Genomic DNA, 26,657 nt, shown 5'->3' with positions numbered 1-26,657 from the left:
TCCATGTCCAGTTCTAACTGTTGCTTCCTGACCTGCATACAGATTTCTCAAGAGGCAGGTCAGGTGGTCTGGTAGTCCCATCTCTTTCAGAATTTTCCACAGTTGATTGTGATCCACACAGTCAAAGGCTTTGACATAGTCAATAAAGCAGAAATAGATGTTTTTCTGGAACTCTCTTGCTTTTTCTATGATCCAGCAGATGTTGGCAATTTGATCTCTGGTTCCTCTGCCTTTTCTAAAACCAGCTTGAACATCAGGAAGTTCACGGTTCACATATTGCTGAAGCCTGGCTTGGAGAATTTTGAGCATTACTTTACCAGCGTGTGAGATGAGTGCAATTGTGCGGTAGTTTGAGCATTCGTTGGCATTGCCTTCTTTGGGATTAGAATGAAAACTGACCTTTTCCAGTCCTGTGGCCACTGCTGAGTTTTCCAAATTTGCTGGCATATGGAGTGCAGCACTTTCACAGCATCATCTTTCAGGATTTGGAATAACTCAACTGGAATTCCATCACCTCCACTTCTTTGTTCATAGTGATGCTTTCTAAGGCTCACTTGACTTCACATTCCAGGATGTCTGGCTCTAGGTCAGTGATCACACCATCGTGATTATCTGGGTCATGAAGATCTTTTTTGTACAGTTCTTCTGTGTATTCTTGCCGTCTCTTCTTAATATCTTCTGCTTCTGTTAGGTCCATACCATTTCTGTCCTTTATCGAGCTCATCTTTGCATGAAATGTTCCTTTGGTGTCTCTGATTTTCTTGAAGAGATTCCTCCTCTTTCCCATTCTGTTGTTTTCCTCCTTTTCTTTGCATTGATCGCTGAAGAAGGCTTTCTTATCTCTTCTTGCTATTCTTTGGAACTCTGCATTCAGATGCTTATATCTTTCCTTTTCTCCTTTGCTTTTAGCTTCTGTTCTTTTCACAGCTATTTGTAAGGCCTCCCCAGACAGCCATTTTGCTTTTTTGCATTTCTTTCTATGGGAATGGTCTTGATCCCTGTCTCCTGTACAGTGTCACGAACCCCATTCCATAGTTCATCAGGCACTCTATCTATCAGATCTAGGCCCTTAAGTCTATTTCTCACTTCCACTGTATAATCATAAGGGATTTGATTTAGGTCATACCTGAATGGTCTAGTGGTTTTCCCTGCTTTCTTCAATTTAAGTCTGAATTTGGCAATAAGGAGTTCATGGTCTGAGCCACAGTCAGCTCCTGGTCTTGTTTTTGTTGACTGTATAGAGCTTCTCCATCTTTGGCTGCAAAGAATATAATCAATCTGATTTCGGTGTTGACCATCTGGTGATGTCCATGTATAGAGTCTTCTCTTGTGTTGTTGGAAGAGGATGTTTGTTATGACCAGTGCATTTTCTTGGCAAAACTCTATTAGTCTTTGCCCTGCTTCATTCTGTATTCCCAGGCCAAATTTGCCTGTTACTCCAGGTGTTTCTTTTCTTCCTACTTTTGCATTCCAGTCCCCTATAATGAAAAGGACATCTTTTGGGGGTGTTAGTTCTAAAAGGTCTTGTAGGTCTTCATAGAACCTTTCAACTTCAGCTTCTTCAGAGATACTGGTTGGGGCATAGACTTGGATTACTGTGATATTGAATGGTTTGCCTTGGAAACGAACAGAGATCATTCTGTCATTTTTGAGATTGCATCCAAGTACTGCATTTTGGACTCTTTTGTTGACCATGATGGCCACTCCATTTCTTCTGAGGGATTCCTGCCCGCAGTAGTAGATATAATGGTCATCTGAGTTAAATTCACCCATTCCAGTCCATTTCAGTTTGCTGATTCCTAGAATGTCGACATTCACTCTTGCCATTCTTTTTTGACCACTTCAAATTTGCCTTGATTCATGGACCTGACATTCCAGGTTTCTATGCAATATTGCTCTTTACAGCATTGGACCTTGCTTCTATCACCAGTCACATCCATAGCTGGGTATTGTTTTTGCTTTGGATCCATCCCTTCATTCTTTCTGGAGTTATTTCTCCACTGATCTCCAGTAGCATATTGGACACCTACTGACCCGGGGAGTTTCTCTTTCAGTATCCTATCATTTTGCCTTTTCATACTGTTCATGGGGTTCTCAAGGCAAGAATACTGAAGTGGTTTGCCATTCCCTTCTCCAGTGGACCACATTCTGTCAGATCTCTCCACCATGACCCACCCATCTTGGGTTGCCCCACGGGCATGGCTTAGTTTCATTGAGTTAGACAAGGCTGTGAACCTAGCGTGATTAGATTGACTAGTTTTCTGTGTTATGGTTTCAGTGTGTTTGCCCTCTGATGCCCTCTTGCAACACCTACCATCTTACTTGGGTTTCTCTTACCTTGGACGTGGGGTATCTCTTCACGGCTGCTCCAGCAAAGCGCAGCCATTGCTCCTTACCTTGGATGTGGGGTATCTCCTCACCGCCGCCCTTCCTGACCTTCAATGTGGGAGTGAGATTAAAACAAATACCCAAAAATGAGAAACCAAACAGGAACCACAGACATATGGCAGTTACAAAATCAGACACATAATAATTAAAATAATGGAATATACACATATACATATATACCCATAAGCAAAGTCAAAACAGTCCAACAAATATTAAGTACAGTAGATGGAAATGGGAACAGAGAGAATCAAAAATTATATTTACCGGTTAAGAACAAAACTAACTAAAGCACAGACTGGAAAACAAAACTAAAGCAAGGTGCCTAGTGAAGAATAAAGCAGTGAAAACAAAATTAACAAATATATTGAGATAAAAGGAGAGAAAGAAAGAATAGACATGCAAAGTTAAATAGAGATAGATGAAGAAGATTTATATACATTAAAGATTAACTACAAGGGGAGAAGAACAGTAGGAAAAGCATACAAGAAATAAATGTAGAAAAAATAGAATAGGTTTTTAAAAATTAAAATTATAAAAAAGAGAAAAGAAAAAAAAAAGGAAGAAGAAAGGAAAAAGGAAAACTCCACAGAACTGCAAAAGCCCAACATAGAGGCAGAGGTTTATAGTAATAATAAAAAGTGTGACTGAATATACACATATACACCCATAAGCAAAATCAAAACAGTCCAACAAAAATAAAGTACCTCACCTCCCTGTACTGATCTCTGGACCTGCTGTGGGGTCAGCTCAGATTCTAAATTAGCCCTACTCCTGTGTGTTCTTGCCTCCAGTGTCCACAGCTAGCAGAACTACTGCGTTTTCTTTTGTGAGAGATCTGTTTCCTTTTATATTTTCCTTAGACACACAGTCTGCCTTGTTGATCCTGTGGATTTAATCTGCAACTTATATGGCTGGTGGGAAGCTTTTGTGTCCTCTTCCTTAGCCACACTGCCCCTGAGTTTTGATTGTGGTTTTATTTCCATCTACATGGGGTTGTCCACTGGGATTTGCTTCCTGAGGCTGCCCTGGAGGACTTGGGTCTGTCTCTGTGAGGGCCAGGTGTGGAGGTGGCGCAGCTGCTTGGGTTGCAGGGGTTCTGGCAGCACCACAGTGTCAGGGGAATTTGTGGCTAGGGCAGCAGGACATATACTCTAGAATGGTATGGCAACCAGTATTGGCCAATACACTCCAGTAGTCTTGCCTGGATTCCAAGCTAAGCTATTTCAAATCCTAAAAGGCAATGCTGTTAAAGTGCTGCACTCAATATACTAGAAAATTTGGAAAACTCAGCAGTGGCCATAGGAAATGGCCACTGGAAAGGTCAGTTTTCGTTCCAATTCCAAAGAAAGGCAATGCCAAAGAATGCTCAGACTACCACACAATTGGACTCATCCCACATGTTAACAAAGTAATGCTCAAAATTCTCGAAGCCAGCCTTCAGCAATACATAAACTGTGAACTTCCAGATGTTCAAGCTGGATTTAGAAAAGGCAGAGGAACCAGAGATCAAATTGCCAACATCTGCTGGATCATCAAAAAGCAAGAGAGTTCCAGAAAAACATCTACTTCTGCTTTAAGACTACACCAAAACCTTTAACTGTGTGGATCACAACAAACTGTGAAAAATTCTTCAAGAGATGGGAATACAGGACCACCTGACTTGCCTCCTGAGAAATCTGTATGCAGGTAAAGAAGCAACAGTTAGAACTGGACATGGAGCAACAGACTGGTTCCAAATAGGAAAAGGAGTAGGTAAAGGCTGTATAATGTCACCCTGCTTGTTTAACTTACACGCAGAGTACATCATGAGAAATGCTGGGCTGGATGAACCACAAGCTGGAATCAAGATTGCTGGGAGAATTATCAATAACCTCAGATATTCAGATGACACCACTCTTATGGCAGAAAGCAAAGAACTAAAGAGCCTCTTGATGAAAGTGAAAGAGGAGAATTAAAAAGTTGGCTTAAAGCTCAACATTCAGAAAGCTAAGATCATGCAATCTGGTCCCATCACTTCATGGCAAATAGATGAGGAAACAATGGAAACAGTGAGAGACTTTATTTTGGGGGGCTCCAAAATCACTGCAGATGGTGACTGCAGGCATGAAATTAAGACACTTGCTCCTTGGAAGAAAAGCTGTGATCAACCTAGACAGCTTATTAAAAAGCAGAGACATTACTTTATGTACAAAGATCTGTCTAGTCAAAGCTATGGTTTTTTCCAGTAGTCATGTATGGGTGTGAGAGTTGGACTATAAAGAAAGCTGAGCACTGAAGAATTGATGCTTTTGAACTGTGGTGTTGAAGGAAACTCTTGAGAATTCCTTGGATTGCAAGGAGATCCAACCGGTCCATCCTGAAGAAAATCAGTCCTTAGTATTCAATGGAAGGGCTGATGCTGAAGCTGAAACTCCGATCCTTTGGCCACCTGCTGCAAAGAACTGACTCACTTGAAAAAACCCTGATGCTGGGAAAGATTGAAGGTGGGAGAAGAAGGGGACAACAGAGGATGAGATAGTTGGATGGCATCACTGACTCTATGGACATGAGTTTGAATAAGCTCCAGGAATTGGTGATGGATAGGGAAGCCTGGTGTAATGCAGTCCATGGGGTCGCAAAGAGTCAGACACGACTAAGTGATTGAGCTGAACTCAACTGATTCTTGCCTGGAGAACTCCCCTGACAGAGAAGCCCTGCAGGCCATAGTCTACAGTGTCGCAGAGTTGGACACGACTGAAGTGACCCTGTGTGCATACATGCAAGACTTTTTGTCTGTGGAAGGTCTGCCTTAGTGAGAGTTGAAGGTGGCACAGCTGCTTGGCTTGTGGATACCCTGGTGGCACCAATCGTACAGGGACACATAATGCCTCCACAGCAGGAGTTATGGCCCTACCAGAGTCTTTTTTCAGTCCTCTTGTAGCTGTTGATCAGAAGGCCTCTTTGGCTAGTCTTTCTCCATAGCTCTGCCCATTCAGGAACTTAGAGGACTCCCTTGCCTGGGGTCCTTTTCTGTTGTTCAGTGAGTCAGGCACATAGAGGGGTCCCCCTGGCTGGGGACCTACTCTATAGATCGACACATCAGGCATTTAACAGGTCACCCTGGGTGGGGTCCTACTCTGTAGTTCAGTGCATCAGGCACTTGATGGGTTAGCCTCTCAATTGTTCAGCTGCTGATACTGGCAGGTGAGGAGAGAGAGGCTATGGTGATGGAACCACCCCCTACTCATGACTCAGCAGTATCACCTTGCTTCCATGGCTGCCTGGCTTTCCTCCACAGGAATTTCCCACCATAGTCTCCTCCCTCACATCCCCTCGATTGGTCTCTCCACAATCAACAGCAGTCCTTGCTGTAGGATTGCCCCACAATCCCTAAACTCCAGCTCCCACCTGCTGTGTCTTCCAGGGAACCTGCGTCCCTGTCCGGGGTATGTATGGCTGCAGCCAGGACTATCTGATTCTCATTCCATTTAGGCTGCCACAGATCAGCTGTTTCACTCTCAGCCTTAAATATTTCTCCATTGACTTAGATAGTTGCCCTGATGTGAGGATTGGACACCTGCTTTAGTTCCCCCGTCCGCTGAGGGCAGGTCCAATCCTACTAACACTCCTGTTTTTCCCCCAGTTCCTTCGTCCTACCGAGTTTTGCGTGGTTTATACATTCTTTTCCACTGGTCAGGTACTCCTGTCTACTCTCAGATGGTGTTCTCCATGCACATCTGTGTCTGAAGTTGTATTCCCTATGTATCAATGGAGAGGGATATACTCCATGTTCACCTATTCCTCCACCATCTTTCTCTCTCTCTCTCTCTTTTTTAAAGCTTTATAATATAAAGGAAGGTATTGGGGAAAGAAAAGAAAATTCCTCACACATGTATATATATTCAACTTCCTACTGCTTTCTAGAAGCCTTGAGTATTTCCAGTCAACTTCAGAGGCAAAGGCAACTATTGACTTCCCATAAACCTTGGGTTTCAATTATTTATTACTGAGTAACAAAACAGCCCCAATATTATTGGCTTAAAGCAAAAGCTATTTTATTTCTAAGGATTCTGTGGGTCTGGTATTCAGCCTTGGCCCAGTGGGGATGGATCAGCTGTGCTCCGCATGGTGTTGACTGATATTACTCAGCTGGGGCCAGAGAATCCAAGATGGTGTCACTCACGTCTGGTGCCTGGGCGTTAGCTGTTGATTGGTGTTATTTAGTTCTCTTCCATGTGGTTTCTTTTTCTTTCCACATAGTCTGTCATTACCAAGTATTCTAACCATTCCTTTTTGAAAACTTGTTTTCTGGCTTCTAAAAATGGGGGGGAAAGTAATACAAGATCTCTTAAGACCCAGGCCCAGGCTCAGAATCATGTGTCATCCCTTCTGCCTCATTCTGTTGGTGAATGAAGTCATAAAGCAACCCCAGAGTCAGGAAAGGGAAATGGACCACGCCTGTTGATGAAAGATTATTATGCAGGCACAGGCATAGGAGGAATTATATGTGGCTGTCTTGCAAGCTACTTATACAGTACTCTGCTTTTTCTTTCCTTTTACAATGCTCTGCTTTTTCTAGGAATTTTCTTTGATGCCAACCAGTCCTTTATCATAGATTACCTCCCATATTTAAATACTTCTAATTTATATCATCTTTTGGGAATTATGAATATGTGGAAGTTTTTTGTTGTAGCTTTTTTCTTTTAAAAAAGTTCGTGCTTTAAAATGTCAAAAAGATCACACACTTTTGGCTGTAAAAATGATGTGCTCTATATTTCCTTGTATCTCATAATACCAGCACAGCAAGTTTTTAATAAATAAGTATCTTGATTATAAATGTTGAGTGACAGAGAATGTGTTTAGACTATGTACAGTGTTGTATTAGAGTTCACTAGATTGTCCATTGCTAAATCTCTTGCAGATTATTGTGATTAGTTAGTTCTAACCTTTTCCAAACCCCTGCATTTTCTCATCCTTATAGTATATATGCGATTATAGATAATAATTGCCAATGGAAGTATATAGGGGGAATCCTGTTTAGAGAAGAGCAATTAGAAAAACAAATAAATCCACAAAGTAGTATCAACTCTTTTTTGAAGTATACTGAGAGGCAATGGCACCCCACTCCAGTACTCTTGCCTGGAAAATCCCATGGACAGAGGAACCTGGTCGGCTGCAGTCCATGGGGTCGCGGAGAGTCGGACACGACTGAGCGACTTCACTTTCACTTTTCACTTTCATGCACTGGAGAACGAAATGGCAACCCACTCCAGTGTTCTTGCCTGGAGAATCCCAGGGACAGGGGAGCCTGGTGGGCTGCCGTCTATGGGGTCACACAGAGTGGGACACGACTGAAGCGACTTAGTAGCAGCAGAAGCAGCAGCATTTTAAAACATGCCTGATTTATGGAAGTTTCAATTGCTCGAATGTTTGTAATATTTTACAATGAAATAAAAATTATATTCAGAACTAGTTAAGAATGCTTAGAGGCATAGTCAATCATTTGATGATTCACAGCTACCCAGGAAATTCAAGCACTCCACCCTCATTTTGCAAGTAAGCACAGATCTGATTAAGTGGGAGCTGGAAAGGAAGAATTACACGGTGACCTGGACAAAAGTGTCATGTCAGCATTAGCATCAGATAAACTGAATGAAGTGGCTGATTGTACTGCTTCTAGTCAGAGTTATTTTGGAAAATTTGAATGAGAAATCCTCCTTTGTCCATCACAGGAATGACACTTCGTATATATCCAGTCATATTAAACAATTGTAGAATCACAAAGCTAGACAGGATTTTATGAGATTAGCTGATCTATTCCTCACCTTGAGATAAAACTTGAGTGCTGCAAAATCCTCGAGGCACTGAAATTTAATTTATTCTTTGAGAAAAATAAGACTCATTCATGCATTCAACAAATATTTGTTGTGTGTGAACCATACAGGTGCTTAGTTTGCATCAACAAATAAACCTGACTAAGATCTTTGCCTTTGTGAGGCTTTCAGTTTAATAGGAGGATATAAATGATTCCATGAGTTTCCCCTTTGTCAATAACAATAATCCTTACTTGGTTTTAAATGTTTTTTTTTTTCTTTAATAGAAAATTATTTAATTAGTATACATGTGTTCCCCATCCTGAACCCTCCTCCCTCCTCCCTCCCCACACCATCCCTCTGGGTCGTCCCAGTGCACCAGCCCCAAGCATCCAGCATCGTGCATTGAACCTGGACTGGCATCTCGTTTCATACATGACGTTTCACATGTTTCAATGCCATTCTCCCAAATCTTCCCACCCTCTCCCTCTCCCACAGAGTCCATAAGACTGTTCTATACATCAGTGTCTCTTTTGCTGTCTCGTATACAGGGTTATCGTTACCATCTTTCTAAATTCCATATATATGCATTAGTATACTGTATTGTTAAATGTTTTTTAAATTGATTTGCTCATATGACAAAAAAAATCTATCCACAAAGTAGACCCAATCACTAACAAGTTGTGAGTTGTGAGAAATGAGTTTGGAATTCATTTACATTAACAAACCATTTCACTTTCAGATGAAAATGCTAAGACTCAAAAAGTACGATTCTTATTTGGAGTAAAACCTTCTAACACCCAATCTAATGTTCTTTACTGTTTGCCCTCCTTTCAAAAATATCTTTCTTTTCCTACATTGACTTAGTTATAGAATGTATTCATACCACCTAGAACAATGTTCATATACTTTAGCTGTAAATCTATGTGCATGCTAAGTCACTACAGTTGTATCTGACTCTTTGCAATCCTATGGACAGTAGCCCGCCAGGCTCCTCTGTCCATAGGATTCTCCAGGCGAGAATACTGAGTGGGTTGCAAGCCCTTCTCCAGGGGATCTTTCCAACCCAGGAATGGAACCCGTCCGTGTCTTGTCCATCTCCCGCATTGTCAGGCAGATTCTTTACCGCTAGAGCCACTTGGGAACCCTATGTGACAGAAACCCAAAGTAAATAGTTGAGACCAAAAAAAAAAAAGTTGTTATAAGGAAATTTCAGTTTCTCATGGACTCCACAACACAAATAGAGCTAAACTGGGGAAATGAGCACTCAAAATCCATGAGGACTGTTTTTAAGCCCCCTTGCTGCATTATTTTCTGAGAAGTATCTTGCTACTTGAGGTCAGAAAGACCTAATGTTTTCTGGGGTTAAACTGCCTGAGTTTAAATCCTCACTATTTCACTTGTTAGGTGAGTGACCTGGTCATTTAAACTCTCTGATCTCAATTTTCTCATATATTAAAATTAGGGTATAATTATAGTGGCTACATAAGATTACAGCAGAAAAGCAAATTAAGTGGTATCCAAGACTTGGGACAATGCTTGCTTCATAGGAAGTATCAGGAGACATGAACTGCCGTTATAAAGTGAGAGATGTCAAGACTGAGCTGGGAGAGCTGCCCTGCCACAATGAGGGTGTAGTTGATTAAGACAGCAAGTCAAAATACAAGTAGGAATTAAGGCTTTACTCACTACTGCCATAGGAAATTACAGTGTTATTTGCTCAATCGTGTCTGACTCTTTGCCACCCCATGGATTGAAGCCCACCAGGCTCCTCTGCCCACAGGATTCTCCAGGAAAGAATACTGGAGTGGGTTTCCATTCCCTTCTTCAGGGGATCTTAGTGACCCACGTATCGAACCTGGGTTTCAGAAACCCTGCCAAAGGAAAAGCAAGTCTATAAAAAAAACTCATTGCTTCCCAAATGTTTAACTTTTGTCTATAGGATGACACTGAGAGACAGTCGGTGTAACAGCGCAGATGGGATGGGGGAATTGTGTCACTGCTGGAGGAATCCCAATCAAGAGGATCAGTTTTATGGACCTGAGTGGGGAATGGAGAGGAAGGAAGAAAGGAAGGGCTAGGAATGGACAAGTACTGGGTGTTATTTAATAATGAAATAACATATTCTCAAGGTTACCCCTTTCTGTGAATAGGATGTTCTCAGAGCCCAGGGTTCCAATAGTGAGGCCTCTGAATAGAGGCTCCTAGGCTAACAACGCAGATATAAATAAAAGTATGGCAGGCCAAAAGGCCTGAGTTCTTGACAGAAATTCCCTTCAACAGACCTGTCAGGTAAAGCTTTGTAATTGCCTATGGTCAGGTTTAAAAAAAATCATATATAGGTTTTTAGCCAGGGGCTGGATTTCTCAAGAGCCTTCTCTGTTCTCAGGAGGGCTTTCTGCTAGATGGGTGATGTTTCATTCTCCAAAGTTTCAACAGTTTGTATTTCCTGGGTATACAGTGAATCTCTTGTTATTGAGATGGAATAAGTACATGCCTTAAAATGAGGGCTGGAATAGAAGAAGCACCTTTCATAAGCTACATCCTATTTTTATTATTGCTATTGTTTTTATATAATTGTTCCAATTATAGTCCTAATATGACAACTTACTCTCTACAGAGTTAGGTAAGATCATAATTCCTCATATTGAAGGTTTTTGAAAAGCATTCCCTGATCTTTATGCAGAGTTCATCGATTTGTACCCAGGAAGAATGAGAGTTGCAAATCTTCCTTCCAAATTAAAACAAACAAAAAAAAGCTCAGCTATTAGCTGACAGCACAGTGTCTTGGCCATATCATTACGATCTTCATTTAAGACATCATTTAAGAAACAATCAGCGATTGCTGCAAGATATATTAAGTTTCTCATTTAAAAATCATCTAAATTTGTTTAGTACTCAATAAAAATTGAAGCCCCACTTTGTGCCAGGAATTATGTATTTAATAAAGTGAATGGTACAAAACATCAATCTTCCTGACTCCATGGAAACTTACAGATAATTGGCACAATAAATGTTAATAATATAAAATACAGATTAAAATTCTAATTATGATATTACTATAAACAGAGGAACTTGATGCTGTATTGAAAGGACATGAGCTAGCCTGGGGGTGGATCAGATTGTCAGGGAAGGTTTCCCCCAGGCTGTAGCTGTTTGCATTGAGGTCTATAGGATGAGTAAGAGTGAATTCAGTGATTCACTGAAGAATGGCAGGTTTCTAAGATTCTTCCAATCAAGTAAGACTGTATGTTTAAAACCATTGATTACCAAATTTGACTAAACTTTGGAATCATCTTAGAAATTTTTGAAAAATACTGATACCTGAAAATTGCCCAGAATTTTTGATTTGGGGCTTCCCTGGTGGCTTGGATATCAGAGAATCTGCCTGCAATGTGGGAGACCCAGGTTCAATCCCTGGGTCAGGAAGGAGGAAAGCATGGCAACCAACTCCAGTATTCTTGCCTGAAGAATCCCCATGGACAGAGGAGCCTGGCGGACTACAGTCCACAGGGTCACAAAGAGTCAGACATGACTGAGTGACTAACGCTTTCAACACTTTCTGATTTATTTAACATGGCATATGGCTTTGGCATTGGGACTTTTTTTAACTTCTCAAGTGGTTAATCCTTAAGGCAAGAAGATTATGTCTAACTCAAGAAATTTGAAGTAAGACTAGTGATTGGAGCCTAAAGAATGAGAGGGAATGTGACATGACCTGAGACTGTGACTCTAAAATGTGACAAATCACAGAGGTCTTGATTGGTCGTATTAGAAGTTTAGTCTTTGTCTTGAGAAACATAGAAACCTACAGAAAGATCATAGGAGAGGACATCATATCAAAATGTATGTTTATGTTTGCAGTGTAAAGATTGTAAAAGAGAAGCTATAAAATTAGCTTGGACTAGGATGGTGGTAAGGAGATGAAGTGAAGTGGGTTTGAAAGTTTTGTTTTGTTTTTTAAGGACTTGAAATTGCAGACTGGCAATGGATAAAGTATTGAGAGATGATAAGACTGACTTCTTAGTTGCTGGCTAGTGGAACTGGTAAAGGTGAATTTTATGAGCCTACTCTTGTGATATTTGAGGTGCCTTTGAGATATCTAAACAGATATTAAAGAGACAGTAGAGCATAAGGATACATCTAGGCATAAGGTTTTGGTTGTTTGGGAACAAAGATCTAAAGTGCAATAACTTTAATTAAATCATGAAAGTTTTATAAAAATAATTGTTTTACTACAATAAATAATTGTAAAACTACAATAGTGTTTTACAAAACACTATTGTAGAAGGCATTGGGCACCTGCAGATCATTAAGATGAAGACATAGGAAAGATTGACACTCCTAATGTGGTTTTAAAATGAAGATCCCCTTTAAAATACCTCAAGGTAGCATGGAATGAAAGAGAAGAAATCCAACCGCTTTTATCAGATAATAATCAATAAGTGCCAAAATGTTATTTGGAAGAAAATTCTGATCATAAAGAAAAAGAGAGCTAACTGAATTTTAGTATGGTGCAATTGTCCTGAAGAATCACAAAAATTGTCAGAGATATAATATTATATAGTTGAACACAGTATCAGATTGGGGATATTTTGGTTTTTATTCATGTCAAACTGGAAAGCCCAAAAGGTAGAATAATAAAGAGGACAGCAGGAATTGTAATATATGCATTTCATTTATCAGATCTCTATTAGGACCAATCATGTACCAACACACCAAAGCTATGATAAGGACTAGGACTACAACAGCAGACAAGGTAAGCGTTATTCAGGTTCAGAGTTCATTGTCTCCTGTACTACTTAAAACAAGAAAAATAAAAGAGCCTGTTTATTTGAGAAAGTGTCACTAGTTAGCTTTTGCAAAGGAAGCCAGTAAAAAGGATGCCTTTAGTCAATAAGGTTAAGTAGCCATTTTGTGGGATTGCATTCCCTGGATGTTAGATCAAGTTTTAGAGTAGTGGACATTAGGATTTAATTGTTCTGGGGTTAGGCAGGACATCAGAATTGTATAAAGCTTTCAGATCATTCTAATGTGCAGCCAAAGTTGAGAACCACACTTTTGAGGTAAGTTTCATCACTGAAACAAGTGAGTGACTCCAGATGATAAGGCTGGGAGAGGAATAAAACATGCTGATTACATAGGAATAATAATAATGAACAATTCTCTAGTCTTTATGTGCCAGGAACATTTCTAAATGTTTAACATACGTTAAGTCAGTTAATAGTCCCACCAGCCCTATGAGGAAGTAATTTTTATTCTTCCTATTTGAGAGGGATCAGAGCCCCAGTGGCCACACCCAGCAATTATCAGAGCAGGTCCTTGAACACAGTCTGGTTCCAGAGTTCCTGATCTTAACTGCTATGCGATATTTTCTCTAAATATTATGTAATAGTAATTTTACACTGAGAATTATAAAAGAAGGGAAAACATATAACAATGGCAGAGCATCATTAAACCGTCTTCCTTGATGGCTCAGACGGTAAAGAATCTGCCTGCCATGCGGGAGACGCAATCTCTAGGTTGGGAAGATCCCTGGAGAAGGAAATGGCAACCCACTCCAGTATTCTTGTCTAGAGAATTTCATGGACAGAGAAGTCTGGCTGGATACAGTCCATGGGATCACAAAGAGTTGGTCACGACTGAACGGATAGAGATATAGATCATTAAACCAGTCAAATACCAGCTGATGACTGGAAGTGGTTATAATGCGGCCATAAACACTTTTGAACTATATTTTATATGTATTTATATAAATATACAAATAAATTCCTGTATATATTTAATATCTATATTCCATGTTGATATTCTTAATTTATGGAAATCAGTTAACAAGTTTGTCTTGTCGTACATGTACATTGTTAAATAGTCCAGAAGGTTTTGTCTTCAGCAGTGGGCAGGGAGATATAAGCTGTGGAAACAGGTAATTTTTTTTTTCTGACTTTTCATTTTCTCCTGAAGGAAACTCAAGTGCTAAGGCTATTCCATGTAATCTAAAGAATGACTCTTACTTCATGGTAATGACCAAGCTGTAGGAATAAAATCTTAGGAGGAAGTAATCATCCCCCAGTGAGCAAGTCTAACAAATCGAACCTATTTTACAGGTGGAAATACCATAAAGAAAAGTATCATTGGAAGGATTACTGGCACACTGCATTTCTATGCATGTCAAAAAAAAATTCCAATTTAACTCTATAAAACATGTATCTGAGTCAACCTGCCATATGTATTTTTTTCTTACACTTTCTATCCCATTACAGAAATAATACCTACCGAATAACGCTGTGCATTTCTAAATGGCTAGCTTTCAGGCACTTTGCCCAGCTTTTGTTGTTCCCTCTTTTCCTTTGAAGGCTGAGAAAGCAAATGTAGTTTTGGGGAGTGCAAGGTCCCCAGTGCTGTGGATATTTCGTGTCCTGAAGCTGAAGCTATGGTGCTATAACCTGTCTGGGCTGGCTCCCTATGAATACAGTGTAATACATGTAGGGAATTGTTTGGTATTCAATTAAGAGCTCTCTTAACTCCTGTTATTAAAGCCTACAAACTAGTGAGTGTAAAATTGAAGTTGAACAGTTCAGCTCTTTTTGACATTGAAACACTGCCTGAAAAATAGTGATGTAAAGCCCAAGTCAAATGTCACCCTTTAAAGCCCATGGAAAAATGAAAAGTGGAAACATGGAGGGGAAAGAGGAAATGTCTGAAACCTGGTCATTTCCTAATGACACAGTACATGATGTTAGGAGCATGCTACTGTGCTCGTGCACATACATCAGCCAGTTTGTCGAACACAGATATTACACTGATTTGAACAGAAAGCTGCAAGGTTATTATTGCTAAAGCTTCAGTGAAGGAAATAATTAAAGCATTAAGCATTTTAAGATTTTAAAATGACTTTAGGCAATCACCAGAAAACACTATAGGAAATCTATATACTGTAATTGAAAGGAAATTGAGTTGGTCTTTATTTTTTAATCCCTTCTAAATGTCCTCTAGACGGTCAGACCATGGAAGATAATGCATCTTGTTTTGCCATCAGCAGTGCGACTTTCTGTAAATCTCATGTGCTGCAGGGCCCACTTTTATTATTTTTACTTAGAAAATGCCCAGCCAAATAGATAGTATGAAATTTTGTATTATCTTTGTTAGTCTCTGGTCTCATTGTTTAAAACAAAAACAACACAACCAGACAAAAACAACCTCTGAAGCAAAGTTAAGCTAAAAACATTTCAAACAACGAACCAGAGAAGTTGTTAGTTAAGTCTGACACTTAAACCTGAGTGAAAATCTAGATTTTATCTAACAATTTTCCTGTCAATCTTGCTCTGCTGCAAGGGCTATGACCCACTGTAGAGACAAATTCAGTTTGGATCTATGCGAACCTAACCCATTTTTATGGCTATTATTGGAAGGAGTTTTTATAATCAAACAGAATAGCTTGAAGTGAATCTCAGGGAGATTCTTGGGTATGAACAGAAATTAAGGAATCTCAACCCTTGAGTAATCCTTCAAAAAGATGTATAAAATCAGCATTTTCATTATAATGGAGTAATATTGATACCTTCATCATTTGGTGGTTTTGCGAAATAAAGTTATCAATATATGCACAGCTCCTAGTAGCTCAGACAGTAAAGCGTCTGCCTACAATGCAGGAGACCCAAGTTTAGTCTCTGGGCTGGGAAGATCTCCTGGAGAAGGAAATGGCAACACACTCCAGTATTCTTGCCTGGAAAATCCCATGGATGGAGGAGCCTGATAGTCTACAGTCCATGGGGTCACAAAGAGTTGGACATGACTGAGCGATTTCACTTTACAGATGATTAGTACATACTATGCACTACGTGGGGCTTTCCTGGTGGCTCAGCAGTAAAGAATCCACCTGCAATGCAGGAGACTCAGGAGACCTGGGTTCCATCCCTGGATCAGGAAGATCCCCTAGAGAAGAAAATGGTAACCTGCTCCAGTATTCTTGCTGGGAAAATCCCATGGACAGAGGAGCCTGGTGGGCTAACAGTCCATAGGGTTGCAGAGAGTCAAACATGACTGAGTGACTGAGCATTCATGCATGTGCACTATGTATGTGTTATAATTATTTTTATAAAAATGATGATAATGGTGATAATTTGCCTTTTAAATTTTATTGCCAAAATATCAATTAAGAGTTTGGGATGGTCATGTACACACTGCTATATTTAAAATGGATAACCAACAAGGACCTACTGTATAGCACATGGAACTCTGCTTAATGCTATGTGGCAGCCTAAGGAAATGGCAACCCACTCCAGTATTCTTGCCTGAAAGATCCCATGAACAGAGATGCCTGGTGGGATACAGTCCATGGAGTTCCAAAGAGTTGCACACGACTGAATGACTAAGAACTCACACACATGAAAAGCCCCAGTACCATGGCTGACACATAGAAAGTATTACAAAAAATGTTTTTTAAAAAAGTTCTATTCAATGTAGAAATTAGTATTTCTTTATTATGACTGTGTTTATATGTGATATTCTTTATTTCTAGTTTTCCCGAGAGTCTGTATCCTGAATTTCTCTATGTCAAAATTCCATCTCTAGTTTTTGGTGACTACAGCTAACATTTAGCTAATATTAAGCATCAGAACAGGTGAATATGAAAGGATACCTGAGTTGAGTAAAAAAAGTTAAGTCTTAAAATCTAGACTGCTTTCATTAAGAACAGGAACAACTTTTCAACTTTCTAAGTGCTATAATCCATAGACATGTTAGAAGGATGGCAAAAAAGAAGAAAGAAAACAGAAAGGTGAAAGACCTTCATAAAGCAAAGGAGAAAATTATATGTTCTGTAGCATATATGAGAGAATCTGGCAAAACATTAAAAAAACTTCATATCAACTTATTGATCTGCCCACCATGCACACACTTGATATTAAAAATAAACCTCCAAGGGAGGGCTTTTGTTGGCTCAGGTCAAACAACCAATTATTAACAATTGCTAAACCAGAGAGTCAGAGTCATGAAAAAAGTCGGGGGATGAAAAAGGGAAAGCAGTTGTCTAGGGATGAAAAAAGAAAGCAATTCTCCAAAAGGCAGGATGGGGTTAGTGGCCATGCATGGCCACTGGAAGAAATCAGTGTGAGTAAAAAAAACAAAAAAAAGTGAAAGAGAGAGGAGAGAGAGAAAAGAAACATTATATATATATATATATATATATATATATATATATGTATATATATTTATATATATGTATATATATTTATATATATATCTGTTTTGTATATATATAAAACAGATAATGTTTAAGTCACTGCCAAGGTCAGAAGATAATATATAGCCACCACCTCTACTTCCTCCAAATGCTATTTCATTATCAATATTTCAAACCCCCCATTACTAGAGTACTTTAGAATTTTTAAATCATTGACTGCATTTAGTTCTGTTTAAAGGAAGACATAATTAAGAAGAAGCTGGAAATTATATATTTTTAATTGTTTGTCCAGAGCATTATTGAAACAAACTGCTTATCAGGTTTTGTTGTTATTCCAATAGTAAATATTTTGACTAGTTAATACACCAAAATGCTGTGTTCAAGTTGGCACTAACAAATGTAATTTATTTAGGCAAACTGACAATAAGTTCATCAAACTTAAAAAATAACTCCAAGGGAGAAAAAAAAAAAACCCTGTGTTTACTTTGGCAGTTGAGATCTACTAGTCATGAATAAGATGACATTCTAAAAGCTATTCATTTACTTAGAATTAGGTAATGTAATTGTAAAAGGTGGATAGAGCATTGGAAATTTAGCTTTTTACTTTGTTTTAGATCTTTTTCCACCAATATTATATGGTCTATGAAATTAAACTCTTCTTGAAGAAGTAATTAGAAAAAGTGCACATCAATGAAAATAATTGAGGATTGACTGGTTGACCTCAGAAGAGAACAAAAACTCAAAAGAAATTTCATAAGGTTTTAAATTTGGCAAGAGGACTGCAATATCTCTGATAATTAGACTTTCAACACATTTGGATTTGCTAATTGGATCTAAGTTCTAATTAGACTTTTATGTAACTAAAAATGACACATCATTGTATGAATTTAATGTGCTTTTACAGTTGAAACCAACAATTAGCAGCTTTTTCCACATTATTTTAATATGGAAAAATCTGGCTTTTTGCTTACATGTGACAACCCGTTCTCTTAAGATATATTGTGTACATTTTAATTTTCTTAATTAAGCACCTTTTGAGGAGCTTAAAAAGAAGCACCTAAATTGTTTATTTGTGAGGAAGACTTGCCGGTATATTGATGACTTCAGAAGCTTCAAACAAAATGCAATCAGTTCAGTTCAGTCGCTCAGTCATGTCCGACTCTTTGTGACCCCATGAATCGCAGCACGCCAGGCCTCCCTGTCCATCACCATCTCCCGGAGTTCACTCAAACTCACATCCATCGAGGCGGTGATGCCATCCAGCCATCTCATCCTCTGTCGTCCCCTTTTCCTCCTGCCCCCAATCCCTCCCAAAATGCAATACAAGGACATAATACAGTCTTTAACAGGAAGCAGCACGAATAACCAGGTGCCCCTATAAACCATTCAATTGATCAAAACAGTCTCTGAACATGACTAAAGTTCTGTTACATTTTTAAAGCCTGAAAATATGGAATAAGTTCCCAAATGGGAAGGCTCATTGGGGCTGGCATCAGAATTAATAGCATGGTATATCTTCCCAAGATGTGTGTTGCAACAATCTCTGCAGCTTCGCTTCTTGAGCAGTTATCTGCTAATTCAAATCACAGCATCTCTCTTTCCTCCTTATTTCTGAATTGAGAGTCATCCATTTTTATCCCGTTGGAATTTATAGGCAGTAGTTTTTAGACTGGTAGCCCTCAGATTTGGATGTTACAAGAGATAACAACTACATGAGAATGTAAAATTACACCAGTACTTTGGAGAGCAAAGAGCAGTAAATCATTGCAAGACTTTAAGGGAAAGACTGCTGCCAAAATCTCCCATGTAGATTGATAGCACTGACAAAAAAAGGCAAATTACATTGTTTTATGTACTGTGGATATTTGAAAACAACAAAGCCTTATACATGTTTTATTTTCCTCAAATAAAAACTGTGACCCCTCTAACCACATTAAAAATCAGCTTTTTCCCCAATAAAAGCAATGTAAGATCTAATTAAAACCATTTAAACTAAGAAAATCTAACTTGTGCAGTAATTGATACATTAGAACAGGCATTATACTAGAATTATATGTGCTATTATTTTTCTAATTAGTGTATTACTGGGACTGAATTATTGGTGTATTTATAACTCCTCATTAAGTCATATGTCTTCAGTGAGTCCCCTAAAGCCCTCTGGATACTGTCATATACCATATGATATTTAAAAGCAGGAAATATCATTTTTGATTGCTTCATTTGCTATTAAAAAGCAAAAACTGCACAGGACACTTTCTGTTATGTTATTCCAAGATTTATCATGCAGTTCTCTGAAAGGTCTATATATAGGTGATTGGACTGTTCCTCAGGCGGAAAAGTGACCAAGCTATTTTATCTTTCAGCTTGGGTGCTGGAATCCTGTCACAGGGCTGAATGGGTCCCTGACTGACAAGAAACTGGAGAATAACATGCGTGGAGTGGTTCTACGTGTGGTGACTGTTCTGGTAAGTCTGATCTCAGCCTTGTGGTTTTGGCTTCCAGGAGGTTATTTTATCCTTCATTTCTTTATGTTTCATTAACTGATGTCACAATATTAAAAGAGCTTTTAAAAAATCCTAACTATGCATTGTATGGTACTTGTAATTATCATATTTTCCAGCCTTCGATTTATGTGTGTCAGAATCAGGCTTTTACATACTTTTCCTTTAATTATAGTGCTAATTTCATAACTTACTTCGACAGCTTAGACCAGATTTCTATCCTTCTATAGTTTTCTACACATGACAAGATGGAGTTCTCTCTCAGGCATCCTCTCACTGAAATCCGATGGTCTATGTAAATGAAGATAACCAGGCCAAACAAGGGTGGATTTGATCAAATACAGTACATTCAGTAACACTGAAACGTTAGCTTTCCTGGGAAGGACCTACTTCAAAGTGAAGCTCATCGTATTGTTTAGTAGTTATTTATCGAGTATCAACTGTATTTAAGCTCAGTACTAATCCCTGGGGACACTAATAATTAAAATGGACAGATCCGATTCTGTTGTTTTGAGTTTATCATCCAGTGATTCTGTGGCTATTACATGGGATTATACATGTGAAACATTTATTATAATTCCATTTGGTAGAAAAAACAATAAATGGTAACTGTTTATTCTATATATTATTATTTTCTCACATGATATATAAATAAAATGTTAATAGAAATAGTCTTCAATAGCAAAATGCTCCAATTGGTGCTGTCTAAATAGCCATAGGGGATGAAGACATGCCTTCTCCCTGCCTATCTCAATGTGTTTAACCTCATGCTTCTTTATAATACATTTCAAAAAGATAACCCGTAGTTATTAACTTCAGTTTTCTTCAGAAAAGCCCACTTGTTTTTAAATTTGAACAATTCTTTCTTATAGCCTAAAAAAATTACAGAATTTGTAAACATGAGAAGTGGTCTTTTTTGATGTGTTGATGCTAATTAAATATTTATCAGGATTTATAACAGCGATGACTGCCCTTTGCACATTGTTTAATACAAATTAAGCAGACTCAACATAATTTCATTGTCTATAAGAAGGATCTATGATAACTCTCTATAAAAAGAAATTTAGACGATAAGTCTATCTTCCCTTTTGGTGCCTATAATTTATTTTTAGCTATGGTTTTAACAAGATTTTCATTGTTTGGCAAATAATTATATTATGAGTACTTGAAAACTTAATTGTGCAGGTGCTTCTGTACATACTCAGAAGTGTAGATATGCATTTTCACTGATGTGCTAGTATTTTTTTAAAAAGGTATTTAAAGCATAATAAACTATAATAGTCTCTTCTCTAGTGATTAACATGGAAGCTCAAGTGAAAACCACAATAAAAGAAAATATATGTGCTTTGCTTTTGCCTTTGACATACATATTTTTAGGCAAGCTAGCCTCATTTACTCATTAAATATGTATCTAGTACTTACTGTATGATAGAGTTAGTTGGTAATGGGTATAAGATGAATGACACATATACTTATGTGCATATTTATGCCTCAAGTTACACATAGACTTTTGCTGGCAGGTGCATATGTAATGAAACAGCTGAGATTTATTTAATACTAACTATGTACAGATACTCTACTGAGTTGTTTTCATGTATGATCTTATTCAGTCCTCATATTATTTCTAATAAATAAATAGTATTCTGATCCCAAGAATCTGGTTGAAGAAACTGAGACATACAGAGGTTGAAAAAAATGTGGATGATTATACAGATAGTAAGTAGCAGAGAGAATTGAGATTCAAATCCAAAAAGCCAGACTCTAGATTTCTTAACTTCTTCCTCCTTAACATTATATTTACTCCCTCTATTCCTACTGTGATAAGTGTGAGAATTGCAGTAGCTATAGGATTTTCTTGAGAGGTAGAAATGCTTAACTCTGAATAAGATGAAAGTGAGTTTTACTGGGAAAGCTTCATAGAGCCAATTATTTTCAATTCATTTCTAGGCCAAGAAAAATGATTGCTGTTTTGTGCGTGAAATGGTATTGCCTCACACAGTGTTAATACCTTCGTGCCCTATTCTCACCTTCGTGACGTGTAAATGATCCGTTTTCTTCAAGCTTAGCCCTGCCCTGACCCTGAATGTGCTTAGTGAGAGGAGATATGGAAAGGCTGTTTCCCTAAAGTCTTCTGTGGTACAATATGAATTTATGAGTTGGGTGCCCAGTTGAGCAAAAGGTTGTTACACTTGTTAAACTTCCTCAGTATACAGCCATTGTACTTAATAATTTTTCAGGCTTTCTTGTTCTTCCTGTAATTCCTATTTGAATGGAAAGCAGCCATGACTTTCTTATTTATTTCCTACAAGACCCTTTCCAGGTATAGCTCCTACTTATATGACTTTGCAAGCTTCTTCCACCCAACACTGAGAATCACTGAGAATCACTCTTCCCTAAGTCAATGCAGCGACTTTAAAATCATGATGTCAACTAAACCTGAAACTCAGAATTCTATATTGGACTTGATTTAGTCACCTAAACAATAACCCCTTGTATTCCAAGTATTTACCACTAGCCATTTCCAAAGAGAGAAAAAGGAGGGAGGGATCATGTGTAAAGGCCATGACAGAAGGTATCTTAGCCTTTATTCCATTCTAACAAAAATCTAATCCCAGTTATACACACACACACACACAAACACACACCACAGATTCTTTACTTCTTAGGAAAGTAATGTTATCAAAGACACACAGGTTAATAGAATTGATTTTTCTTGTTTAAATTTTGAAACTCCCAATCCCATCACTACTAAAGATACTTCATACACTTGAAGAAAATAATCTAATATTTATCTTAAACTAAATAAACTCCAGTACTCTTGACTGCAAAATCCCCTGGATGGAGGAGCCTGGCGGGCTGCAATCCATGGGGTCGCTAAGAGTCAGACACGACTTCACTTTCACTTTTCACTTTCATGCATTGGAAAAGGAAATGGCAACCCACTCCAGTGTTCTTGCCTGGAGAATCCCAGGGATGGGGGAACCTGGGGGGCTGCCGTCTATGGGGTCGCACAGAGTCGGACACGACTGAAGCGACTTAGCAGCAGCAGCATATTGTTTATGATGCCAGGGGCAAGTGAATGGGACTCAAATGGTTAAGTAAAGAGAATTAAATGAAGGGATTATTAACAAATAATGTAAATAAAGTTGAATAAATCAACAAGGGTGTTGAAGTGTCAGGGCCTAGATGTGCAGCAACCCTAAAGACTGATGTGATGGGGGAGAGAGTCTAGCAAAGCTAGAGCCATGGAACAGAAACCGCATCTTAGAAGTGGTGGCCTTGGCTGTGGGAAGAGGTTGGAGGAGAAGCACTCAAATCACATTCAGGCAGCGAAGAAATGGAGAGGCGGGTGCTCTAAAGTCATTCCTCCTATCTTTCCATCTACTTCCATCATTTCCAATTACAAATCCAACCAGAAGCAGAGGGCAAGGGAGCCCAAGTAATGTTAGAAGACCAGGAAGGTCTTCTTCTTAGGTCACAGTGTGGGGCCGTGAGGGACTCGAGGGCAAACAAGGAAAAACCATCTTCAGTATCTGTTATTTGGTCTGACCTGTTAAGAACTTTATGTGTGTTAACTAATTTAATTCTTAAAAAAACTCTATAAGATATGTGCTAATTACATTTAAGGAGGAAAACAGAGCTCAAAAGAATTAACTAAATTTCCATGTCCATAATAACTAACAAGAGCCAGAGATGAGTTTCAAGCCCAAACTTGAAGCCAAAGATCCTGATCCCAGTGGCTATGTCTTTAGCATCTCTGACATTCTGTCTTTGGAATCAGAATAAATTCATGTTAGGTTTAATTTAAATGTAACTATTGAGATTACAGATGCTATTGAATTCATAATTTAAAAACATTTTTTAAAAATGGCATCGCATAAGGATAACTTTATTTTTAGCCATCACCAATGCCATATAAGTTTCTTAGAAATGGAGGAAAAGAAAGAATGTGAATAAATCTCCCTCTGCCAAACTCTGTTTCCATATTTGGTCCACTGATCTCTACTGCTTACCAAGTGGACCAACTGTCTTAATATGAGGCATTTATTAGGATTATTTTTTCCTTTTCATTTCATAAGTTGTACAACTATGGATAGCCATAAGTGACCAATTATGCCATACAGTTTTTTCATGGTTATTCACAAAAGTTATTGGAAACATCACTGAGTTTTAAGTATCATCATAATAATTATGAATCCTTATGAAAATAAAATGGAAATAAGTTGGTGACAAATGGAAGATTTAAGAAGCTATTCTGTAAGAAAAAGTACTAGATATCTGGAAAACGTAAACTGGCCTTTAGAAGGAGATCACTCATTAATAACTCTAATTTTCTTGATTTAGTTTTCTTAAAACAGACATATGGCATCTCTAATGAAACATAAACTCACTCATAAATTTATTTGAGAAGTATCTGTTGAGGGTCCTCTTCTAGTTGCTTGGGGTACATGCAAAATAGATAAAGATATTGACTTTGGGGAGTTTCATTCTAGCAGGACATTGAAAGCTCTAAGAATATTTTTGAAAAAATGCAATGCCTTTTTTCTGCATTGAATATATAGCACAATACTATTTTGCCTAAAACTACCATAAACATAATTGTATAACTTTATGTAAATATGATTGGAAATTTGTGTTAGAGCTGTGGTGGTGCTTTTTCTGTATTTTATAAATTAAAAAACATAGTCTTTCATATTGTAATATCTTTGAATCAGGATGAGTCTTTCAGTTGATGTCTTCCTGCAATTAAAATTGGTAGCATTTTTTTGTCTTTATTAGTGGTAGGTGAAACAATTGTTCATTTTACAATTGAAAACATTTTAGGTTAAATAATAATGTGGACACTATCTTTACAAAATTAATTAAGTTAATGGATATTCCTGGAAATTTAAATTTAACAAAACTGGGCGTGAAGCCATGGTAAAGAGACAGACTAAATAAAGAATACCTCCTAAAGGAAAGAAATAACAGTAAGAAATGAAGCCAACTTTTAAAAATAGGAGAATAACAGCAGTGAAAAAAATTACTATCTGAACTAAAGCTGTCACTAGACCCATAGAAATATAAACATAGAAAATATACCAAAGCAGTTTATATTAAAACAACACCACACAAAGCAAAGTCCAAACTCTGTTGAAACATGTAAATTTTCCCAAGCAATCACCATGAGGAGGGTGTAGCAGGTAACTACCTACTGAACTATCATATTAAGAGAATTTTCCTTTGCCTAAAATATTTTGTTATAAGTCTAACATCTTGGGAATTATTTTAAGCAGGCCTTATTTGCCTCTAAAAATGGAAATGTTATCTGAGATCAGAAAAAGGTAAAAGAGTATTGCATGGTACACCCTAAACTATTAGCTTTGACTCAATAACTATCACTGAGCATTTATTGTAAGCTAAGCACTGTGCTAATCCCAGGGAGGCAAAGAAGAAAAAATAAATAAATAAATATATATATATATATATATATATATATATATATACAGTTCCTGCTCTTGAGGAGTTCCACAGGAACCATTTTATCAGCATTAGTAAGTTCTCTATCAGAAAATAGGATCTGTTTGTGAAGGCATTAAATGCATTTAGCAGGAGCCTGGGAAAGAATGATGAGAGAGGGAGGCAGGGAGGGTGCACACAACGAATGTCACAGTGTTTATGACCGAATCTCAACGGTGACATCAAGGACCAGCTTTGTGGAGTTACGGAACAATTCGAGTGTTCATTTACTATGTTCTGTCACTCAGAACTCTTTGTAACTCTGTATTTTGTAAAAATTTCATTAGTGTTAGACTAATGAAATTAGACTACATACCAGTAAAACACAAGTTGTTTTCATGTACATTGTCAGGTATATAGAAGCAGGTCAATAAATATTTGTTGAATGAACAAATTAAGATATTCTGATAGCCTGTGGGTGTGTATGTGGAGTTGGGAGGGAAAGGAAAGAGGGAAGGAAGGAAGGAAAAAGGGAAAAAGAAAAGAAATTAAGAACTCTATATGTAATTACAAAAATAGGAACTGGAATGGACACAAGACTATGCCTGAATAAGTAGTCTTAGGATTCCTCATTCTTTAATTTTTACTTACTAAGACTAAATTTCCAAAAGAAATGCCAAAGGATTATGTCATTGTTAAATCTTTTGACATAGTTGTTACTGGGAAATGACATACATGCTTTTAAGTTAAAGAAGTAAAAAGTTTTAATTCAAAACATCAAGAATCATTCATTCACATTATTAAATAGCAAGTTTACGTTCCATGAAAAGTTACAAATCACAGAATAATTTCATATTATCTTGGTCGTAGAGGCACTCAGTGCTTGGCTTTTGTTCCACAATATTTTTGCTATCATGTGAAATAATACTTCATATCTAATGTACCCATGAATTATGTCAGTGTAAGGATGAAGGCTTCCCTGGTGGCTCAGAGGTTAAAGCGTCTGCCTCCAATGCAGGAGACCCCAGTTCGATCCCTGGGTCGGGAATATCCCTTGGGGAAGGAAATGGCAACCCACTCCAGTATTCTTGCCTGGAGAATCCCGTAAACAGAGGAGCCTGGTAGGCTACAGTCCACAGGGTCGCAAAGAGTTGGACACGACTGAGCAACTTCACTTTCTTAAGGATGAATCAGTGTACTTAGCTTCTTCTCAATGTACCTTTTAGCAAAATAGTAAATAATATGCAATATGATTTCCTGTTGGAGTAATATTTCATTGTTTTTCCTCCACCTATTCTTCTCTTCCCAACACACTCATACTAACAGCCATTGGGCATATCCTGCAGAGTACTAGGT

At 38.0% G+C, this 26,657-nt stretch overlaps 1 protein-coding gene across 1 annotated transcript in view; it reads left to right on the top strand.

Moving 5' to 3' along the window:
* GRID2 (glutamate ionotropic receptor delta type subunit 2) overlaps positions 1-26,657 on the top strand; it is a 1,601,543-nt gene that overhangs the window by 1,188,799 nt on the left and 386,087 nt on the right. The window contains exon 9 of the mRNA XM_019962451.2: positions 19,725-19,826. Coding sequence (XP_019818010.1) covers positions 19,725-19,826 — 102 coding nt within the window. The remainder of the gene's footprint in view (positions 1-19,724; positions 19,827-26,657) is intronic.

This window comes from Bos indicus, chromosome 6 (genome assembly GCF_029378745.1).
Source record: "Bos indicus isolate NIAB-ARS_2022 breed Sahiwal x Tharparkar chromosome 6, NIAB-ARS_B.indTharparkar_mat_pri_1.0, whole genome shotgun sequence".
NCBI classification, from domain to species: domain Eukaryota; kingdom Metazoa; phylum Chordata; class Mammalia; order Artiodactyla; family Bovidae; genus Bos; species Bos indicus.
This window is presented reverse-complemented; position numbering and strand designations above follow the sequence as displayed.